This window comes from Polypterus senegalus, chromosome 14 (assembly GCF_016835505.1).
Source record: "Polypterus senegalus isolate Bchr_013 chromosome 14, ASM1683550v1, whole genome shotgun sequence".
Lineage (NCBI taxonomy): Eukaryota > Metazoa > Chordata > Cladistia > Polypteriformes > Polypteridae > Polypterus > Polypterus senegalus.
Genome location: NC_053167.1, coordinates 137,890,664 through 137,911,907, shown reverse-complemented (window position 1 = coordinate 137,911,907; position 21,244 = coordinate 137,890,664). Strand labels below are relative to the sequence as shown.

At 36.4% G+C, this 21,244-nt stretch overlaps 1 protein-coding gene across 2 annotated transcripts in view; it reads left to right on the top strand.

Moving 5' to 3' along the window:
• The window catches only part of uck2a (uridine-cytidine kinase 2a), a 102,589-nt gene extending 82,143 nt beyond the window's left edge, over positions 1-20,446 (top strand). For both annotated transcript variants that reach the window (XM_039734720.1, XM_039734721.1), the window contains 2 exons: positions 11,479-11,527; positions 16,749-20,446. In XM_039734720.1, the coding sequence (XP_039590654.1) occupies positions 11,479-11,527; positions 16,749-16,885 (186 nt within the window). In that variant the 3' untranslated portion in view covers positions 16,886-20,446. The remainder of the gene's footprint in view (positions 1-11,478; positions 11,528-16,748) is intronic.
• Positions 20,447-21,244: the final 798 nt, after the last annotated feature.

The window sequence follows — 21,244 nt, the reverse complement described above, 5'->3', positions numbered from 1 at the left end:
GTTTCAGCTCCAGGCTCCACTTTTTTACAATTCTGGTGGTAACAGGTTGCCGTCTAATAACAGACTTGTAGCTGCGAATGAGATGAATTAGCTTGTGGTTATATCTGCCCAAAGGTGCCAGTAGTTTGCACTTAAAGGTATCTTTAACATTTGAATAGAGCAGGTATAGCTTATTTTATCCTTGTATGGAACATGACACACACTGAAGGAAGTTGCCATTGTTTTATCCAAAGTCACATGGTTGAAGTCACCACATAATATAACTACAGGGTCAGAATGAATCATCATTAAGTGACAGAGAAAATCATCTCTGTTGCCGAATCTCCATTTGTAGGGGGATGTTTTCGAACAAACAGCTCTTGTGGTACAGTGAAACTGAGCTGCATAGGGGTTTGCAACACACCCTGCTTTTATTTTCTTGCATTTCTCTTACATTTCCCTTACATTTACAGGTGTTGCACACTTAGGGTAGCCTCCCGGTCCTTTTTTCCCCTCCCAAGTTAGCAGTCCATTTGAAAGGCAGTCAAGATGAGCCTCCACCTGGAGGTTTGCGTTGAGTGCAGATCGTCAGTAAATGTAAAATCCATTTATCCAGTTTCTTCTGGCTACTATCAGTGACAAACCAGTTCTAATCTTAATGAAGACAAGTAACTATAAAAAATTCAGAAACAAAGGGACACTGAGCTTCTGTAAAAAGGCTGGCCCAAAATTTAACACTTAACACACTGATTACTTTTGTCAACAACAGCTTTGAAACTGTTATGATAGATCCTTATTTTAATAAGACGACTTGTTGCTATGTACTTTTTTTGGCAAATGTAATTTAGGAGCATACTTACACTATTGTTATGAAGGAGAACATAGTGCAAGGAACAAAACTACTTAATTTCTGAATAAAATGCTTGCACTTTTGCACAAATGTTATATTTTAAAAGCACTTAAGATGATCACCAATCATAACCGATCAGCAAAATATGTTAGTAGTTCTAAGAAATTGATGAATGGATGAAAAAAAAAAGTTACAACATCTACATGTGGTATAATATTCAAGGAACCTTGAATTTTATGAAGAACTACTCTCTTTTCCTGTCCTTGAGGTTGTTTTTGATATAATTTAAATAAAAAGTTGATGTTTGTAGTGAACAAAGTCATGCTTGGGAAGCTTCCTGTTCCACTCATTTTTATTTAAATCAAGTGTTCTCCTTGCTTACTATTTTTTTCATCTACTGTTATAAAGGTCATTTGCCTTACTTAACACAACTTTAGGCAGCAAGAGGAGTTGGATCAGCACAAGATGTCATGATGTTGAGTTCCCACCTGTGCATGACACTCTGCTGCAGGTTTTGTATCTTCTACAGAGGATCTGTTTGGTCCTCATGGTTAGCTATTAGATACATAACAGAGGGAAAATGTACAAGTTGAAGTAACTGATGACAATTTAATTGTGATACAATAAATGTATCGGTAGTTGAAATTGCACAGAACACTTCTCTACTTCAAAGTAAACAATTAATGGGCATTCACAATTTTTTTTAAATGACAATGACAGTTAGGTGCTTGGCATTTTATGTGACCAAAACTAAAAAAAAAAAAACAAAGTCTAGTATTTCTTGTACGCTGCTGACCTCTACTGATTGCTTTAAGGTAGACAATTTAGAAGATTTGCCAAGAGCTTTTTAAATAAGAACAACTATGGGTTCTTGGCATTTTGTGTAGACAAGAGATTTACTGGCTGTTTTAAGAAAGAAATCGGTCCACTAGAAGCAGAGTAATTTCATGCAGATTAAGAAATGGCTATTTTGCGGACTATAGGTGCTTTCCATTTTATGTGAAACGTTTTTAGATACTTTACAGTCAAATTAGAAATATTTAAGATGAATTTTGTTCTGTTGTACAGCTTGATGTAATGTGAGAGTCGGAACATTTGATTTTTGTGGATATAGGGTCCTTAAAAAGATTAGTTATGTCACATTGTTCTGTGTTTTTTAGTGAATGTCCGATGTGCATCATTCTTTTGCATTTAAATGCAAAGTACTGCAGAGTAATATTCAACATATATTGAACTGCTGCCATCTTTTGTTGGATCTGAGCTATTTTTATTTTGCCTGGCTGGCAATTACTTGGCAGAAAAATGCCAGTAACAGCTCAGAGAGAGATCTGCACTGCAGTAAAATATACAATAAAATGCTGCATTTAAGAATAGCAAAATGCACCGTGATTAAATGCTTACAGGATTCATTAGTTAAAAATTGCCTTTGTTACATTGGTTTCGTAGTTTGGGTCATTTGTATGAAAGTGGCTTTATAGAAAGTGGTCCATATGAGGATTTTTTTATTACAAGAAGTAAAACAGTTTTGCTTAATATGTCTGTGATAGTACTGGTGCTGAAGTACTGTAATCACTGTGATATCCAGTGGGGCATTCATTTATAATTTTGTTTAGTAGTTTGGATTGAGACCCAAATTCTTTTTCTTATCCTATGAAAAGCAGTGTTGTCATTACAGTTAGTAGATAAAAGTATGATATGAAAAGAGTTTTCAGTTTAAATGTTTGTAAAAACTATCGCAGTGCATTTTTGATTCATAATAACATTTGTAAATATTCCTACAAACGTTTTTTCACTTTGCCATTAAGGGTTATTGATTGTAGATTGACGGACAAAAGTGGAAAATATATTGTGTAGTAAATTTATTTTTAAAGTGTGCAGAAAGTGAATGTTTCTGAATACTTTCTGAATCCACTGTTACTTTAGGTCTTTTTCTAGGTGTGTTTGCATATAATAAGTAAAGATCTACTGCAGTATCTTTTTTTTTTGTTTTGTTTCTCTGTCTGCATGAAACAGCTTGGTCCCAGTAAAGAAGTTATATTAAAATATAACTTATTCTTAAATGGAATTTGTCACGATACTTCATTCTCACTGAGATATCTAGAATATAGCATGTTGTGCACATTTTTGACATTTCAAAATCTCCCATTCAAGAGCACTGGTGAATTTGTGAACTCAACCATCTTAAAACTGCAAAATATTCTGTGTGACTTAAACTACACATTAATTTACGGTTTCAATATTACCTTGAGTGTAGTCCTTCAGCTTGTGTGGATTTTAATTTTTTCTCTTTCTTTTACTCATTGTATACCCGGCCCTGATGGCAAAACAATGAAACACTTGCAGTTGTGCACACTGAAGCAATCAAGGGAAGGTACACATTAGATGTGTTTGTTTATTCAATTTGCTAATATTCATAGTCTTTATTTATTCAATACTATAGTAATGATATTGCTTATTCATCACCATCCCTTACTTTTCTAGAATGTAGCACCAGATCTTGTTGTATGCTACCAGCCCAGTTTTTGCCCCTGCTTCATCCTGTGTTCATCTTTGTGGCTGTGTGACATTTTGCATGACACACAGTCAGTGCAGCTTACTTTTCCTCCACTTTAAAATCGAAGAAGGTGAAATGATATTCATATTTGTAAATGGGGAAAAAAAATAAATTTAAAGCAACTTATTTAGAAAAATATGCTATGAATATGTTATAAGATGGCTTGATAACATTTTAGGCTGCAGTCACCAAACATGTACTCAAGGTTTCTGTTATATTAAAAACAATCTCATAACTAAATTATCTAAAGATTATTACAATACAATTTATTTTTTTATAACCCAAAATCACACAAGGAGTGCCGCAATGGGCTTTAACAGGCCCTGGCTTTTGATAGCCCCCCATCATCGACTCTCTAAAAAACCCTTGTAGGGAAAAACAATGGAAGAAACCTTGGGACAGGTGTCAGAAAAAGGGGATAAATACAATACAACCCAAGTAATTCTCAATACATGACAATAGTGCAATAGAAATATCACAAGTACAGAGCAGAATTCAATAGTAGATGATATCACATAATAGATTGTCCTGGAGACCTCGGCCATCAAGCTCCCTCCCCCTATTGGCCATTCCACAGCTGAGTCAGCCAATCCGATGAAAGGCCACCTCTAACCGATGATTCCTGCTATCCTCCATTAGAGGTGACTTTTCATTAGGTAAGCAAAAAATTTGAGTACTAGGAAGAGAAACAGAATAGGTGAGGTTTGAAAACAAATTATTCCCATTATATTACTTATGCTTTAGTGCTAATAACAACATTTATTTATATAACACATTTTCATACAAACAGTAGCTCAAAGTGCTTTACGTAATAAAGAATAGAAAAATAAAAGACACAATAAGAAAACAAAATAAATCAACATTAATTAACATCGAATAAGAGTAAGGTTCAATGGCCAGGGGGGACAGAAAAAACAAAAAAACTCCAGACGGCTGGAGAAAAAATAAAATCTGTAGGGATTCCAGACCATGAGACCGCCCAGTCCCCTCTGGGCATTCTACCTAACATAAATGAAACAGTCCACTTTGGAATTCTAAGGAGACACTCATTTGAGGATCTGAGGTTACGATTTGGAATATAAGGTGTCAGACATTCCGATATATACGATGGGGCGAGATTATTTAAGGCTTTATAAACCATAAGCAGAATTTTAAAGTCAATCCTGAATGACACAGGTAACCAGTGTAGTGACATTAAAACTGGAGAAATGTGTTCGGATTTTCTTTTCCTAGTTAGGATTCTAGCAGCTCCATTCTGCACTAGTTGCAAACGATTTATGTCTTTTTTGGGTAGTCCTGAGAGGAGTGCGTTACAGTAATCTAGTCGACTGAAAACAAACGTGTGAACTAATTTCTCAGCATCTTTCAGTGATATAAGAGGTCTAACTTTACTTATGTTTCTTAAGTGGAAAAAATGCTGTCCTAATGATCTGATTAATATCCGTCTTGACGTTTAATCCTAATGTATCCAGTTTATTTCTAATAGCCTCATTGTATCCATTATTGCTAATCACTAAGATTTCAGTTTTCTCTTTATTTAACTTGAGAAAGTTACTATTCATCCATTCTGAGATACAAGGCAGACATTGTGTTAGTGAATCAATAGAATCAGGGTCATCAGGTGCTATTGATAAGTACAGCTGTGTGTCATCAGCATAGCTGTGGTAGCTCACGTTGTGCCCTGAGATAATCTGACCTAACGGAAGCATGTAGATTGAGAATAACAGCGGACCCAGGATAGAGCCTTGTGGAACACTATATTGGATATCATGTGTCTTCGAGTTGTAATTCCCACAACTAACAAAAAATTTTCTCCCTGTCAGGTAGGATTCAAACTAATTTAAGACCGTGCCAGAGAGGCCCACCCATTGACTAAGGCGATTTCTAAGAATATTATGATCAATGGTGTCAAATGCAGCACTCAGATCTAAGAGGATGAGAACAGATAAATGGCCTCTGTCTGCATTCACCCGCAAGTCATTTACTACTTTAACGAGTGCCGTTTCTGTGCTGTGATTTGTTCTAAAACCCGACTGAAATTTATCAAGAATAGCAGGTTTATTGAGGTGGTCATTTAACTGCATAATAATGGCTAACAGAGATGTAGTATGTACAGTTAATCATCAGCTTTAGTCAGGAAATAAAAGTATGACCTCCCACTGTTGTTTTATTAATCCTTGGAATCATAAACAGACCGGCATCATGAAATCTTAATGTGTGTTTTGGTTTGTAAGTCATGATAAATTCAGATAAGTAAGTCGGACCTTAGCCTTTTAAGGTCTTATATGTTAAAAGGAGGATTTTTAAATCTGCCCTAAACTTAACCAGGAGCCAGTGTAAGGATTTAAGAACTGGAGTTATTTGTTCATATTTTCTTGTTCTTACAATTATTTTTGCAGCAGCATTAACTGGAAGCTGTATAAAGAACAGTTTGAACATTCTGTGAACACCGCATCGCAGTAGTCAATCCTACTAGAAAGAAATACATTAATTAATTTCTGAGAATCCCGCTTATTTGGAAAACACCTTAATTTCCCAAAATTTTTAAGATAGAAAAAACATGCTTTAGACAATTTTGTAATGTGCACTTAAATGATATGCTAGAGTCAAAGATAACTCCTGGGTTGTGGACCGATTCAGTAACAGATTTAAATAATGATAAACTATTGTTACAATCAGCATCATTCCCTCCAATAAGTAACATCTCTGTTTTATCAGTGTTTAAAGACAAGTAGTTCTTATCCATCCACTCCTTTAATTCACTAACACAACTAATTAGAGATAACATCGGAGAGTCTTCATTCAATCTCCTTTGGGTATGACTTTTATGTTTGAGAAATTGAACTATAATTAGTCACAGGCCTCCCACATCTCTATAGCAGCACAGAAATCTTTGCGCTATTTGAGTTAGAAATAGCTCTCTATGAAATCAGTTTCAGCCACATGATATAAAATGCTATTTAAAAAAATGCATTACTAGTATACTGTATGCTATGATTCAAATATCAGTGTTAGTTTTTAAATTGGCTCACTAAATGCATTTATGTGCAGTTTAATAACCCAGTTATTCACAGAAAGCCAGTTTCTAAAATAACATGTAAATCCTTATGCTGGTTACAGAAACTGAGATATTGGTCTCTGAGAAACCAGGTTAACACACACAGATTTATTTGTGAATAACCTGGTTATTTGGCCACATAAAACCTTAACCAGGTTATAGTTAAGGATTTTGTAGTCTGTGCCTGTCCTTTGCATGTCAGCTTCACACATGCTTCCAAGCAGCCACAGGTAGAAAACAATGATTACATCCACAAAGATCAATCTCCTGAGGCAAATACTTGGTCAATTGCATTATTCTTTTTCCTGGCTGAAATCATTTGTCTCAGTATACATAAATCAGTAAACTTGTGTTGATGAGCTAAACATACAGTGCTAAACTCTGCAGCACAACCTCTATAGCAGTAGGGTAATATGTTAAAAGTACCATAAGTTAAGTAATCTGATTATTTTTCAAGTAATGGGTAACCTAATACAGTACTTATCCCACTGAAGTAAAAATACTTTTGGCTGTGGTGTTATCCCAACAGCACTGGGCGTAATGCAAGAAGCAAACGTACCGGTAAACCAATCCTTTGATGGGCTCATTTCCATAGCCAACCAGAAGAGTGTGCTGCATACAGTCCGGTAACAAACATTTTAGTAAACTGTCAGTTTAGTTTCATTTGCTATAAATATGTGGAAACAGTATAATTGGGTGATGCAGTGGCCAGTATCCATACTCACAAATCATAGGTGCAGGTTGGTGATGTTAAAAAGGGGATAAATGTGATTTACTTTACATCTTCAGAAGGACTTAATGTAATAATAAAACACAAGAAAAAATTATCCCATTTTGCTGTGTTTTCAATCAGTTTTTTGAAGGTTCATATGCTGGCTTAGAATTTAATAACAAATGCCAGCCTGTCAAATTTGCAGTTTTTCATCCAAAAGAAGAAAAAGTAACAAATTGTTTGTGTTACATTTTATACTGAGTAACTATATAACAAATTTCATTACTTTTTTAGTAAGTAATGAGCAATGTAACTATGTTACTTTTAAAACTAACACTCCCCCCACTGCTTGGGAGATACAGGCTCAGTGATTTGTTTTCGCATTCATGGCAGTCAGTGAGGATGTTTTAACTTTTTTTTTAATCTCAGTTTAATGACATTGGCACATTTTACCAAGGGGAACTCCATAGATGCATCGTCACATTTAAATGCGGGATATTAAGAAGCTGGGTCACTTTGGAAAAATATGTAATTAAACTGTGATAACAAACTCTTTGCCGAAGTAACTAGGAAAAAAAATAGCTTTCAAACAAGTCTCTGAGCACATATGAATGTTATGCCTTGTTGACATTTTCTTACTTCTTTTATTCAAGCCCCTGCAGAATATGTCCACGTCAGTGTTCATTTTAATGCTGAATTAATTTGTTTATATGCATGTGATCTTGAGCTGACTTATACATACAAAGTGACCTCAAAGGTAATGTGGAGAAGGTCATACTTCTCTGGTGCACATAGAGGCTACAAAGATAATGTTCTAAACTAAATGCTGGATAGATGTCGTAACTGAATTGATTGAACAATTGTTAGTTTAGAGGACTCCCTCAGACATTGTCAACAGTTTTGTTAATCTTTTTTGTTCTTCAGGTTTTTTCCTTTATTGCTGTCAGTATCCAAAACACTTGAAGGTCCACTGGCATGTTCACTTTTATATGAGTTGTGAGCCTTTACGTGGTCTCATGTGAAAAGACTAAATTTGCTAAACTGACGCTATGATTTGTGTCTAATAATGATGTTGCTTATTACTGAGGTTGATGCTGAATGCCATTAAAAGGATACATACTTCAAATATCTTTGAATGAACTTTGAACAGTCTATTTCACAGAACGTGTAAAGCCCCAAACATTGTATGTCTCAAAAAAAAAAAAAAATTTTGATGGCCCATGAAAGTTATGTGAGGAGGTGATCTTTTCCCCTAAAATTTCAATAGGTAATGAGGCGGGGCATTTTTGTTAGTTGCTACAGATAGACCCTTCCTCATCATTATGTTGTAGATCCTCCACACTTATTCAGAAAACCAGTAAAGCCTTGGTTGCAATTTGTCAGCGGCTGCCTTGCTCATCTTTTGTCTTCATGCAACAACACAAGAAGAAAACATGCTCACTCCACATTGTTATTAATGTTTTTTTTTTTATTGGAATCAACACAAATTACGGTATAATAAGGTATAAAAAAATATTCTGTTGCTGTAGAATTTGAATCAAACTTTAGTATTACTATACTATTTGGATCAATTTACTTTGCACCTGTCATTGTACTTTTAATATAGGGCTGTTAAGGTTATCTACTTTAGATTTGGTTTATTTAAAATCACTCAATTTTAGTAGTGTAGTTTATTATTTTGGATGGATTAATTTGTTGTTTGATGTTGGCACTTTATATTTTTTAAATAAACACAAATTATTTAAAATTACTTTTTTTTGTAAGAAAAGGACAGATTGTTTTGTGCATTGAGAAATTTATGGTTATCTAGAATTTCATAGTGCTGTGAAAAAATATTTACCCCTTCTTAATATGCTCTTTTTGCAAATTTTCCACAATCGCTGGCCACTGACCTTTTGACAAAATGCACCATTTGAGAAATCGAACCTGAGAGAACACGCAATAGTTTTTAATTTATTACCTTCTTTATTCAAGGAACAAGGTTGTCCAACACAAGTGGAAAAATAATACTTGCTGCTGTTGTTCGGTCTCCCATATGAGTTACAACTTATTAGATAAGATTTAGCTGGGATCGCTAACGTTTTGTCTGGTTAGCGTAATATCTCTGTTGAAATCAATATTAAATCTTTTTGAGACCACAAAAATTAAATTGAATTGAAAGATTCCAGCCCTAGCAGATATGACAGACAGAAACGGTGAAAGGCTGAAAATATTTGTGAAAATGGGGGCCATGTCATATACGGATGTGTCAGGATGCAGAGTGAAACACCATCCATGCCTACTTGCTTGTAGTTTCTTTTTTAATGGTCCTGGTCAAGTTGTGTTCAATGTTGCAACTTTAAACTTTGATTCATACATTTAGGGAATGCTGTGGGTTATAATCTTGGTGAGTGGGAAAACAAAATTTAGTAAAATTTATTCTACTCTTCTGGAAGTGTTATGAATGCGACTTTGAGTCTGCCATGCGCCATTGGTGCCTTCAGATTACCTTCACTTAGTGTTCTTATTGCTTTATGTCTCTGAAGGTCATATTTGTTGTTTTTTAATTCCTCTATTTATAGTGACTGTTTTTCACCAGTAATGCCTAACATTCAAGAACATGCTAGTGTTTAATTAGCCTACTTAACACTGCTTCTTTTGAAGCCACATTTGAATCCCAAACTGAACATATCTATGATGGTTGGAGGCAGTCTTTGCAGAAACCTTTGATTGTTTTAAAAGAAGTAAGGAGTGAATAAATGTGAAGATGCATCTCCCTTCACAACAGTTTGGTTTCATATGTACCCTTACCAGCTTTTTGCAGGACAGTATAGTTTCTCCCAGAGATGTCCTGCTAAATATAATTAAATGTGCCCTGTTAGTCCTCAGCATTAGAAATAAAGATTGGAGAAATGGCATGTACCTACATTCTTTCAGGTGCACATGAATCAGTTTAGAACGTCAGCAGCCACAGGATAATGCATCTTTGGAGGATTTTGGTCGGTGTTGTGAGTGCCGCCTCTTGAAGGACCCCTGGGGAGTTGTTTTGGCCACCGCCTGTCCATTAATTTCAGAGTTGTTTACTTGTTGCTAGTTTGCAAGCAATAAGACAGGGAGGTGTTGTAAAGTTTGAAGACCTGCACTTTTTTTGCGGCTTTGTTGCAATGAACAGGAGTCGGGCAGTGTATGTGAGCGCACACCAGTGCCATCTCAAGAGCAGGTGAGCATGTTTGTGCAATGGCTCACTTGTGTTGTAGGTGAATAGCTGATGGTGGGAGAACTTTATAAAAGCCTGTCAGAATGAAGATGTAGGGGAGAGAGTAAAAAGCTGAGCTAATTGGATGCCAAGGATTACCTATGAATGTGAGTGGGTTTTTGCTGGGGCAGAAGGGCTGGAATTCTGTTGTGACAGAAAGCTTCGCTAACCACAGAGCCTTAATGTGAAGGATGGCAAAACACAACCTAAACCGGGATTAAAAGAAAGATTGTTATTGATTAAATGTGCTGACAGGTGATGTGACCAGATAGGACACAATTTTCACGATTATTAATTTTATTTATTTATTTTGAGATATTGGGCATTTTTAACAGCTTTTTTTTCACATTTTTTTTATCTATTTATTGCACGATGAATTTCACCTTTTTTTTTTTCAAATTGCACCTCTGTGTCTGCCTTCCCTTACTGTTTCACTGGTCTCGGCCCCTCTGTCAAGGACTTGGGGTCTGCCAGATTTACCTGTTAAGGACCTGAGGGCTTGACAATAATTGTATAAAGTTTTTGGGTTTCTCTTCCTTTTGCTGCATGCTCCTGAAGAAGTATATACTGTTATTTGTAAACCAAAGTATATTTTTCAAGAGTTTAGCGTCTAACCAGAATGGAGTTTTGCCTTGCTTATGTCCATTACAAGCATTGCTAGTTTTGTGATTTGTTTCTTTTACCATTTATCAAATGTAGGCAACTTTACGTACTTGCTCTCTATGTGCCATACACAGCACATTTTTCATGAGGTTTTTCTTGCCTTCCTGTGTTGTTTCAAGATTTCCATCCACTCTGAATGTTTTTTGTTAATGTAATGTTAACATATATTGCCATAGTGGACCTCATAGAAATAATTGTTTGAAAATTATGGTAAGTTCACAAGTATTAATACAGTGAAACTTATTTCACGGTTATAATTAAAATGTAGGATACTAACAAACCTATCTTTTCATCCAGTAAAAAACTTTAAATCAACAAATTTGGTGGATGAGAAAAAAAATACAGACTGCTGTTACTGCTGCTGAATACATGCTAGTAGTAGATGTTTTAATTTATTCATTCTAGTACCTCGCTCTTCTCATTCCAGACAAAGAAGTACGCTGATGTGATCATCCCTCGTGGAGCAGATAACCTTGGTAAGAATTCAGTTATAGGATAACCGCTGTGCTCCTTTTCAGTATTTATAAGTTGGGGAGGTGGAGCCTAAAGGTTTAATGGGCTCATCTGTATGTGCATAGGAGGTGAGTCACAAATATAACCCAACTGTGCTTGGGGCTTTCCTGGAAAACCGTCTGGAGGTCAGCCGAATCATAGAAGTATATTCCCTCCTATACGCCCTCTTAAACTGCCAACAGGATGGATAAATCCTGTGAATAGCCCAGTCAGTATTTGCACAACAATCACTACACAAGTTGGTTCTATAATGTTGGGTGAAAAAATCGAACAGTGAATCAACATCAAATTTCTCACGAAATTGGGGAAAAAAACGGCAGCAGAAACTTATGAAATGATAAAAACAGTGTACGGTGATAACAGTTTGTCTTGCACACAAGTTTTTGAGTGGCATAAACGTTTTAAGGAAGAACAAGAAAATGTGAAACGCGTTCAATGCCCAGGTCAGTTGGGAATGGGGGTTTGCTTCACCAAGACAGCACTCGCGCACATAATGCTTTTTCCGTAAAGCAGTTTTTGACTGACAAAAATATTCTTGTCTTCAGTCATCCTCCCTATTCACCCGATTTAGCTCTGTGTTGTTTTTTTACTTGTTCCCGAAAATCAAAAGTGACCTAAAGGGAACACATTTTTCTTCCATGGATGAAGTGAAGACAGAAACTTGCAAGGCTATTGAAGAGCCTCAAGCAAGATGACTTCCAGCATTGTTTCAATTAATGGAAGATACGTCTGGAGCGGTGTAGAGATCGGGAGAGGGAGTATATAGAAGGTGACAATGTTTAGAATGCTGTAATTCATCGATAATTTTTTTTTTTTTTTGACCAGTCAGGTTATTTTGGTGTCTCACCTCATATACTCTTTTTGATTATGGTTATTGATATAGTCTTACACTGTTTCATAATATTAATTTTTGATTCAATGTCATTAAATACTGAATTTAACTAATGGCTTTCTTGTATAAAATCAAGTCTTCTTCATGCCCATAATTTAGATCTGAACCCTAAAAAACGTTACAAGTTGGCAGAGCAGTATTGTTACTGTAAGACCGTTGAAATTCAGTGCTTATCGTCTGATTTGGTTTGGCCATTGCTTTTGTGTGGATTACAACAAACAATATTATCTCATATGAGAACATGTTTGTGGAAACAAGAAATGTGCATTGCATTTAAATTATATAATGCTGGAGTCTGTGAAGATCCAATGCTAGTCTAGAGTAGGCGTTTATTATAAGTGAAATTAATTTGCTTGATTTAAATAGATTGCTCTGCCAAAGACTTTCAGTTGGAGAGGCAGTGTGTTATTGAGATTGTAGGCATCTGTGCATTATAAAATTAAATTTAAATTCAAGCTCCTACAGTGCTTTACTCTTTAGTATGGAAGAGGCTTATTCTTATAGGATTTATGTATCTAGGCAAAATTACATGTTTATTTGCTCAAGGATCCTTGATTTTGATGCTGCCTTCAGTGATAAGTTTAGGAATGCAGGTGACAAAGAAGACTATTTTATAAAGTTTGTGGATAAGCCCACTGCCATTATATTTGTGTGCATATTAATCCAACAATATGCATTGATAATTGAGAATAATTGCTTTCAAATTACACTGTGTGCACAATTATTAGGCAAGTGAGTATTTTGACCATATCATCATTTTAATGCGTATATTCCAACTCCAAGCTGTATTAACTTGAATGCTTATTGGATTTAAGCACGTCAGGTGATGTGTATTTGTGTAATGAGGGAGGGTGTGGCCTAAGGAGATCAACACCCTATATCAAGGTGTGCAGAATTATTAGGCAGCTAGTTTTCCTCAGGCAAAATGGGCCAAAAAAGAGATTTAACTGACTCTGAAAAGTCAAAAATTGTAAAAAGTCTTTCAGAGGGATGCAGCACTTTTGGAATTGCTAAGATATTGGTGTGTGATCACAGAACCATCAAACATTTTGCTGCAAATAGTCAACAGGGTCGCAAGAAACGTGTTGAGAAAAAAAGACGCAAATTAGCTGCCAAAGATTTGAGAAGAATCAAACGTGAAGCTACCAGGAACCCATTATCCTCCAGTACTTTCATATTCCAGAGCTGCAACCTACCTGGAGTGCCCAGAAGTACAAGGTGTTCAGTGCTCAAAGACATGGCCAAGGTAAGGAGGGCTGAAACCCAACCACCACTGAACAAGAAACATAAGTTGAAACGTCAAAACTGGGCCAAGAAATATCTGAAGACAGATTTTTTCAAAGGTTTTATGGACCGATGAGATGAGAGTGACTCTTGATGGACCAGATGGATGGACCTGTGGATCAGTAATGGGCACAGAGCTCCACTCCAACGTGGAGGTGGGGTACTGGTATGAGCTGGTATTTTTAAAGATGAGCTAGTTGGACCTTTTTGCATTGAAGATGAACTCAAAATCAACTCCCAAACCTACTGCCAGTTTTTCGAAGACACTTTCTTCAAACAGTGATACAGGAAAAAGACCATGATTTTTATGCAGGCCAATGCTCCATCACTTGCATCGAAGTTCTCCACTGCGTGGCCAGCCAGTAAAGGCCTTAAAGATGAAGGAATAATGACATGGCCCCCTTCCTCATCTGACCTAAACCCTATCGAGAACTTGTGGGCACTTCTTAAACGCTAGATTTACGGGGGAGAAAAACAATCCACCTCTCTGAAGAGTGTCTGGGAGGCTGTAGTCACTGCTCCACAAACAGCTGATCGTCAACAGATCAAGAAACTGACAGACTCCATGAATGGAAAGGCTTATGACTGTTATTGGAAAGAAGGGTGGCTATATTGGTCATTGATTGATTGATTGATTGATTGATTTATTTTTTTTGAAATGTCAGAGATGTTTATTTGTAAATTTTGAGGTGTTTGTTTATTATTCTCACTATAACAGATGAAAATAAACAAGTGAGATGGGAAAATTTTCATTTTTCCTTTAGTTGCATAATAAATCTGCACACTAATAGTTGCCTAATAATTGTGCACATATGTATTCCCCTGATGATGTTCACACTCACATTTCCGTTGTGAAACATTCAGGTTTCAGGTTTATTAACATTTTGGATTGACTGATAGCACTGTGTTTGTTCCATATTAAAATTAATCCTCAAAAATACAACTTGCCTAATAATTCTGCACTCCGTGTAATGGTAAAAAAAAGCATTATCTGGCAACATTCTTAGATTGGTAGAATACGTGTGCATATTATGTTCAAAGCAAATTCATGCCAAATACAATTTTAACAATTATCACTTGAGTGGTGTTTTTTGGCAAACAACATTCTAACATCTTTGTGAATTATTATTATTAATAGCTGACATCCTGAAATAGTTTATTGGTTCATAACATTTTCCAGAATTTGGTAGATTATGGTTAAATCTGTCTCCTTTCTTGTAATTTCTATTATTCCTGAATCAAATCTTTTTAGAAATCAAATATTGATCATGAACAAAAGTTTAAGTAAAAACAGAATGGAAACTTCTTTAAATACATCCATGAAACAACTCTGGCCAGTTTAAAATTACAAATTTCTCATGAAACCATAGAGAAGGATCACTATCTGTCAGTTATGTGTCACTGAAAGGTGTAATGTGTGAATTTGTTGTCTATAACAACGCTCTGTGAGTTTGGTATACCTGCTTTCAATTGTATGATATACTTATTGATCAATATGGGGACTGATTAACAAAGTGAAACATTATCCGATTCAGCATTTCAAAAATGCCCCAAAATTTCACACAAAAAGGTACCAGCAGTGCTGGAAACAGCTAAAGGTTTAGTTTGGGAACAACAGTATTAAATCTGTGCTTATCAGTTGTTGAGCAAATAAACAAAAGTCATAAATGCCTGCCTCTGATTACCTTAAATGGGTTAGGTGGCTAAGTGTGTTTTGAATTCTAAATACAAAACTGGGGGGAAAAAAACGCTCCTGCACTTTGTAACATTAGCACATTGAGGGAGTTACAGTTTCCAGTTGAGGTGGGAAGGTCATTCTTCATTTTAGGAGCTACACATGAAAACACTCTGGATATAGTTTTGATGCCATGGAGTGATGTCATCAGCATACCTGAATAAGTAAGAGAGAGCATAGGGCATCACAATTGTCTCCACATATATGCTTGACATTGATTACTCTGTATCCAAGATTCAAGGATTTGAACTTGTATATGTCCTTGTATTTGTGTTCAACATTATATTTAACTGCATGGAATAATTTGTTTAATTTTCCTTGTGCCATTGCTTTACAGTATTAATGATGCAATAGAGCAGGGGTCATTAATCACGGTCCTGAAGGGCCGCGGTGGCTGCAGGTTTTTGCTCCAACCCAGTTGCTTAATAAGAAGCACTTATTGCTCAAGTAACACTTCTGCTTCTCTTTAGTTGTTTTGCTCGTTAAGATTTTGAACCCTTATTGCTTATTTTAATCTTGAACAGCTGTATTCTTGGTTTTTAATTGCTCCTAATTAGCGTTAACATACAAATGATAAAAAAGACCAGCATTTCTCCATTTAGCTTGTTACCATTTACACCTGTGTGTATTTATCATGCAATATTGGTTTTAATTAAATACTTGGAAGGAAAGTGAAGGGGAAAAAAGTGAAGGACTGAGGATTACTCATCCATTTTAGCATTCAAATCATTGGGATGATATCCTTAGAAAGGGGAATAAAATCTAGGATATGAGAATTACCTGACATAACAGAGTTAAAGCACTAACAAGCCATGAAATTAAATTATTGGCAAGAATTGCTTTCTAATTAAGCAACCAGGTTAAAACAAAAACCTGCAGCCACTGCGGCACTCCAGGACTGTGATTGAGGACCCTTGCAATAGAGTAACATAATGATTAATACTGCTGCTGTCCCATCATTGTCAAGGTGTGGAGTTTGAAACTTCTCCCAAGGTTTGTGTGGGTTTGTTGCCCCACATTCCAAAATTGAGTGCATTAGATTAATCTACATTGGACGTATGAATGGGCCCCGCAACGGACTGGTACCCAGTCAAGGAATTGTTTCTGGTTTGGATCCAGTGCTGCTAGGATATGCTCTAGGTCCAGTTCATTTTTCCCTACATTAAGCCTGTTACATAGTAAATGGGAAAGTTAATTTTAAATATTGCATGTTATATGAGAATAAATAAAATTGAATGTGTGTTCTCTTTTTTTTTTTTTCTTCCTCAACCAGTTGCCATCAACTTGATAGTGCAGCACATCCAGGACATTTTAAATGGAGGACTGACAAAAAGACAGAATGGCTGCCTAAATGGCTACAGCACACCCCGAAAACGACAGCCATCAGAGTCAAGCAGTCGACCACACTAATTCCCAGAGGTGTGACGACGAATGTGTTCCATTGTGTTGTGTAAATACCGATAGTCTCTCTCACTGTATTTAACAAAGCCTTTTTGTTGTACTTTTTTTTTTTTTTAAACTATTAATGCTTGAAGAAGTTTTCATGTTGGGGGTAAGCGGAGGTAAAATCACGATTAAACATCGTTCTGCTTCTGAGAAAACTTCAAATTGAAAATGAGACAAGTGGTAATTCCTTTAGAGGTTGCCTGCAACACAGAAAAGCACCACCATGTTATGCTTTTCTTTTTCCCTTTTCTCTGAAGCTCTCCTGACAATTGTCTTCAAAAAAAAAAAAAAAAAATCAACAACCTGCTGAAACCAAAATCTGACAGATGAACTGCATGGATTGTATCCTCAAATTCTGAGATCCAGAAACACTATTTTCAGTTCTGCTGCTACCTTTGTATCTGGGGGTATAGGGCCAAGATGGTCTTTTGTTTTAATGTCACACATCATAGCTTTAACAAAATGCAGAGCAACATTTAACAAAGCATAAAAAAAATCACTGCCATACTACTTGTTAATTTAATGTTAATATACTTAGCTATTTCCATGCCTAAAAACCCAAGTTTTTGTGTCTTGCTTGGAGAGATCACAGTATGGTCTAAGACACAGCCTTATTGGGCGTCTACTCCATTGTTTTTACAAACTAACGTGGTAGCGATGAATCAAATGTAATATTTACAATGAGTTCATTCAAAGCTGTGATGGATAGGTTTATCCAAATGCGTTGCCCTGCTTTGATTGCTGTACTGCAGCTCACTGCTTCGTTTTTTGGATCACCTCAAATGGTGCTATTTAGACACACTGCTCGCTACTGTCTATAGTTGGGTGTGTCTTAGTTGCTTTGCTGGCACAGAGCTCATTCTGCACCCATAGTCATTTTGTCTTGTCAAAGTGTGTGCTTTCTGGGTTAACAATTTTTTTTTCTTTGCACACCAGTATTAGAAAGCTGGACTGGTGTGGCCCTCTCAGGATATTGTATGCAATAACTAGGTGGCCGCTGTTCTCAAGAAGCAGTGCTGGTGCATAGCACAATGAAGAAGGATCTTTGTGTATGTTACTTGGCATCAGTAATTTTCTCCCCCAGATATACTGTGTCTCAGTTTTATACCAAGGTTTCGTAATCTTGTTCCTTTAGAGGCCTTTCTTGTTTATGCTAAGAATGAGTATGCAGTGGAAATTAAGGCATGGGACATTTTTTTAAATGGGCTGCACCTTTGACTACAGGAGCAGAAAATGTTTTTGGCTTTCTGTAAAAGTGAAATTTTGTCATCAGGGATGAAGTGAATAATTGAAACAAAACCAAAGAAAATGGTCATGTACCCTGTCGGGGTGGACTAGGAGAGCTTACAGCTAGGACAGCCTTCGTCTTTCAAAAGGTGAAGTGGCTTTACGTATTCTGCTTGGCTCTTCAAGCTGTGACATTGTACTTAATGTTTCACCAAAATAAAATGTTACCGTGCCCATTTTAGTTTGATACCACTGTGCACAATAGATGCAAGAAGGGATCCAATTGAGGATTAAATGGTTTCAATTCTTTTTAAAGACCTACTTCTTCTTCAGATCATATTTTCCTGTGCAGGGCTGTAATCATTTTTATTTATTTTTTTTTTTTAGCTGTTTCTTTGGCTTGTCTTTAGATTAGGGAGAGTAAAAATTTGTGGGTTCTTTTGTTATATGAAGCAGCAGCAGGGTGGGATGAAGCTCCTTTCGATCGGGTATACTGGAGTGTCTAGCGTTTTCCTAATGATTGATTATTCCTTTGCGGACATGTTCAATAATAGTTTTTTTTTCTTTCTTTCTCTGTGAGTATTATCAAAATAAGACAATGCTTTAAAGTTGGGAAAAGTCTGTAACCTGTGCCAAGCAGGTATTATTTTGTATTGCGATACAGCTTTAAAGTAACTTAAAATGGTGCCAAGGCAGTTATTTGCTCCCTCTTGTCCTTTTTCTGTATCTCTCATTGTATTGCATTCCAGAAAAAGGGTTCAGGCTCCCTAAGTAGTGCAGATACTGTACTGGAAAATAAGGGAGGAGTGGAGAAGGGAATCACTGATTGATGCTGACAGTGTTATGGAACCTGCTGATTGTCCCCAGTCATTTGTTGGATTCTCATCCTTGTTGGCAGTAAGCTGAAATCTTAGAATGTCACTGTGTGATAGTAAGGAGCACTGCAGATGCTTTACGTAGCCTGTTGTCATACTTTGCTAAGCAGGACCCAGAAGACCACATATCCTACATGCAAACATCATACCCTACAGTTTTTTTTTTTTTTATTTTATCTTGTATTCATTAAATTCTTTTCTTTGCAGATTTACTCAGGGTCCTGTGCTGAACTTTTTGGGTGACTCTAAAATGAGTGTCACCTTGTGTTTGGAACTTTAGGGGCAAACTAATCCGTGGGTGTAATGCCTTTGGAAAAGCAGTTTACTTGATACCGATGAATTGCAAATATTGTTAGAAAATGAATATAGAAATAATTATGTCTGGAGCACCACAAACTGTACATATACATATGCAGACACACCTCTGTTAGCATGCATTTTTATACCTGCCATTGTAAGTTAATGTAAATCGGCATACAAGTGTATGTGTACATACCTGCAGTATACACTAATAATATACAGCAAAAGTCCTCAGATTTCAAAACTTGCATGATTTTCAACAGAGGTCAGGATTTTTTTATGTTGATGTCAACTCAACCTTGCAGCTTTTTTCACTTTTTTTAATAAGCAAAATTTCCATTTGTGCCAACACATTTCTAATTTTGAGAGTGTTGTTCCCCTGCCCATTAACATCAGAACGAGAGTCTGGAGCATATGCAGTGCTTATCTATGCCTACCGGTGTCTGTACCATTAACTCCAACTCTGTCTGATGTCCTTGCTGCCCACTCGCTCACTAGTGTGACACTGCTCCAGTGGTTTCCCAATTATTTATAGACAGCCATGCAAGGTCTGGCAGTGTTGCCAATAAGTGGTGAGGGTACACAGTTGACTTAAAACAGCTTGCATGGGCCATACATGATTCCCAGCCCTTTTAGGAAAGAATGTGGCCCTCATTTGAATAAAGGTTAACACACTGGGTGGACTTGACAAGGCAGACTTTTGTTACTATATTTAATGTATAGCAGCTTGCAGCCGTGAATACTGATTTTGTGTTGACGTTAACCTGTATTATGGAAGCAGAGTGCTTTTTGTACTAATAGTCTAGGCTGCTTTTGCAGGCTCTCCTTTTACTCAATTATCAAACACCCAATCTACTCTCACTCCGCCATGTGCCTGGGTCCGAGGGCCTATTAAAGGGTCAGGCTTCTTGAGTGTTGCCTTACGTCGTTTTTCATTTGTAAAAGTTCTTTCAGTCAGTGTTGATGTGCAGTGTCACTGGCATGAGGAGTATCTGGTTCATATCATTTCTCACCCTTGTATTATAGTGTAAATGGTCATATATGTATAAGAATGGCACATACAGGGATTAAACTTTACCATTTCAAGTTGTAATTTAAAACAAACTTAAAAAATAAAGGTTTTCTACAAATGCCTTGTTTGGATTTTTCTTGATTAAAATTCAATTACTCTTTTTACATTTTCCACCCTAATTATTTGTCTTTTTCTCTCGCCTCTTGGGGTAGGCCTAATGATCGACGGTCCTGAATAAGAACCATAAGCTCTTCTTGCACTCAGCTGACAGCCTTTTTGTTCTTTAACCCACTCATTTTATAGTTCCTACATCTTATTTATAACTCATTGTTTCAAAAATGAGTGATGGATTGGTTCTTTCCGGGCATCTGAAATTGATTTAACAAGTTGGCTAAAGAAAATCCATTTGACAAAGAGTACTCATTTATATAAAAGCTAAGCAGTCCTGATATCTCATCCAGATACGTCTTAAAGCTTGTTGAAGTTTCTGGTTCAATTACATGTCTCAAGTATTATTTTTATTCCACATTCCCACAACTTTTTGAGTAACTAAGTGCTATTTGTCTTTCAATATTAAATGCAATTTCCCTTAATTTCCACTGGTGTGATTGTGTATGTGAGTTGCCATTTAGTTAAAAGACTTGGCTAGGTCTACTTTGAGAATGTTAAAGACCTGGATTAGACCCCCATACAGTCTCCTTTTTTGACACTAAACAGGTTTAACTCTCTGAGCCTGTTATAACATGACATGTCCTTTTGTCCCAGGGTGCCTCTGGCCGCTCTCCTATAAACAGTTTTAAGTGCTACTCAGACTTTTTCATAGTCTGGTGACCAGGGTCCTAACGTGTAAAACTTGCTTACGGCTGGAAATGTGTGTAAGCCGCTTCTTGTGCAAAAGTCAGGATGTAT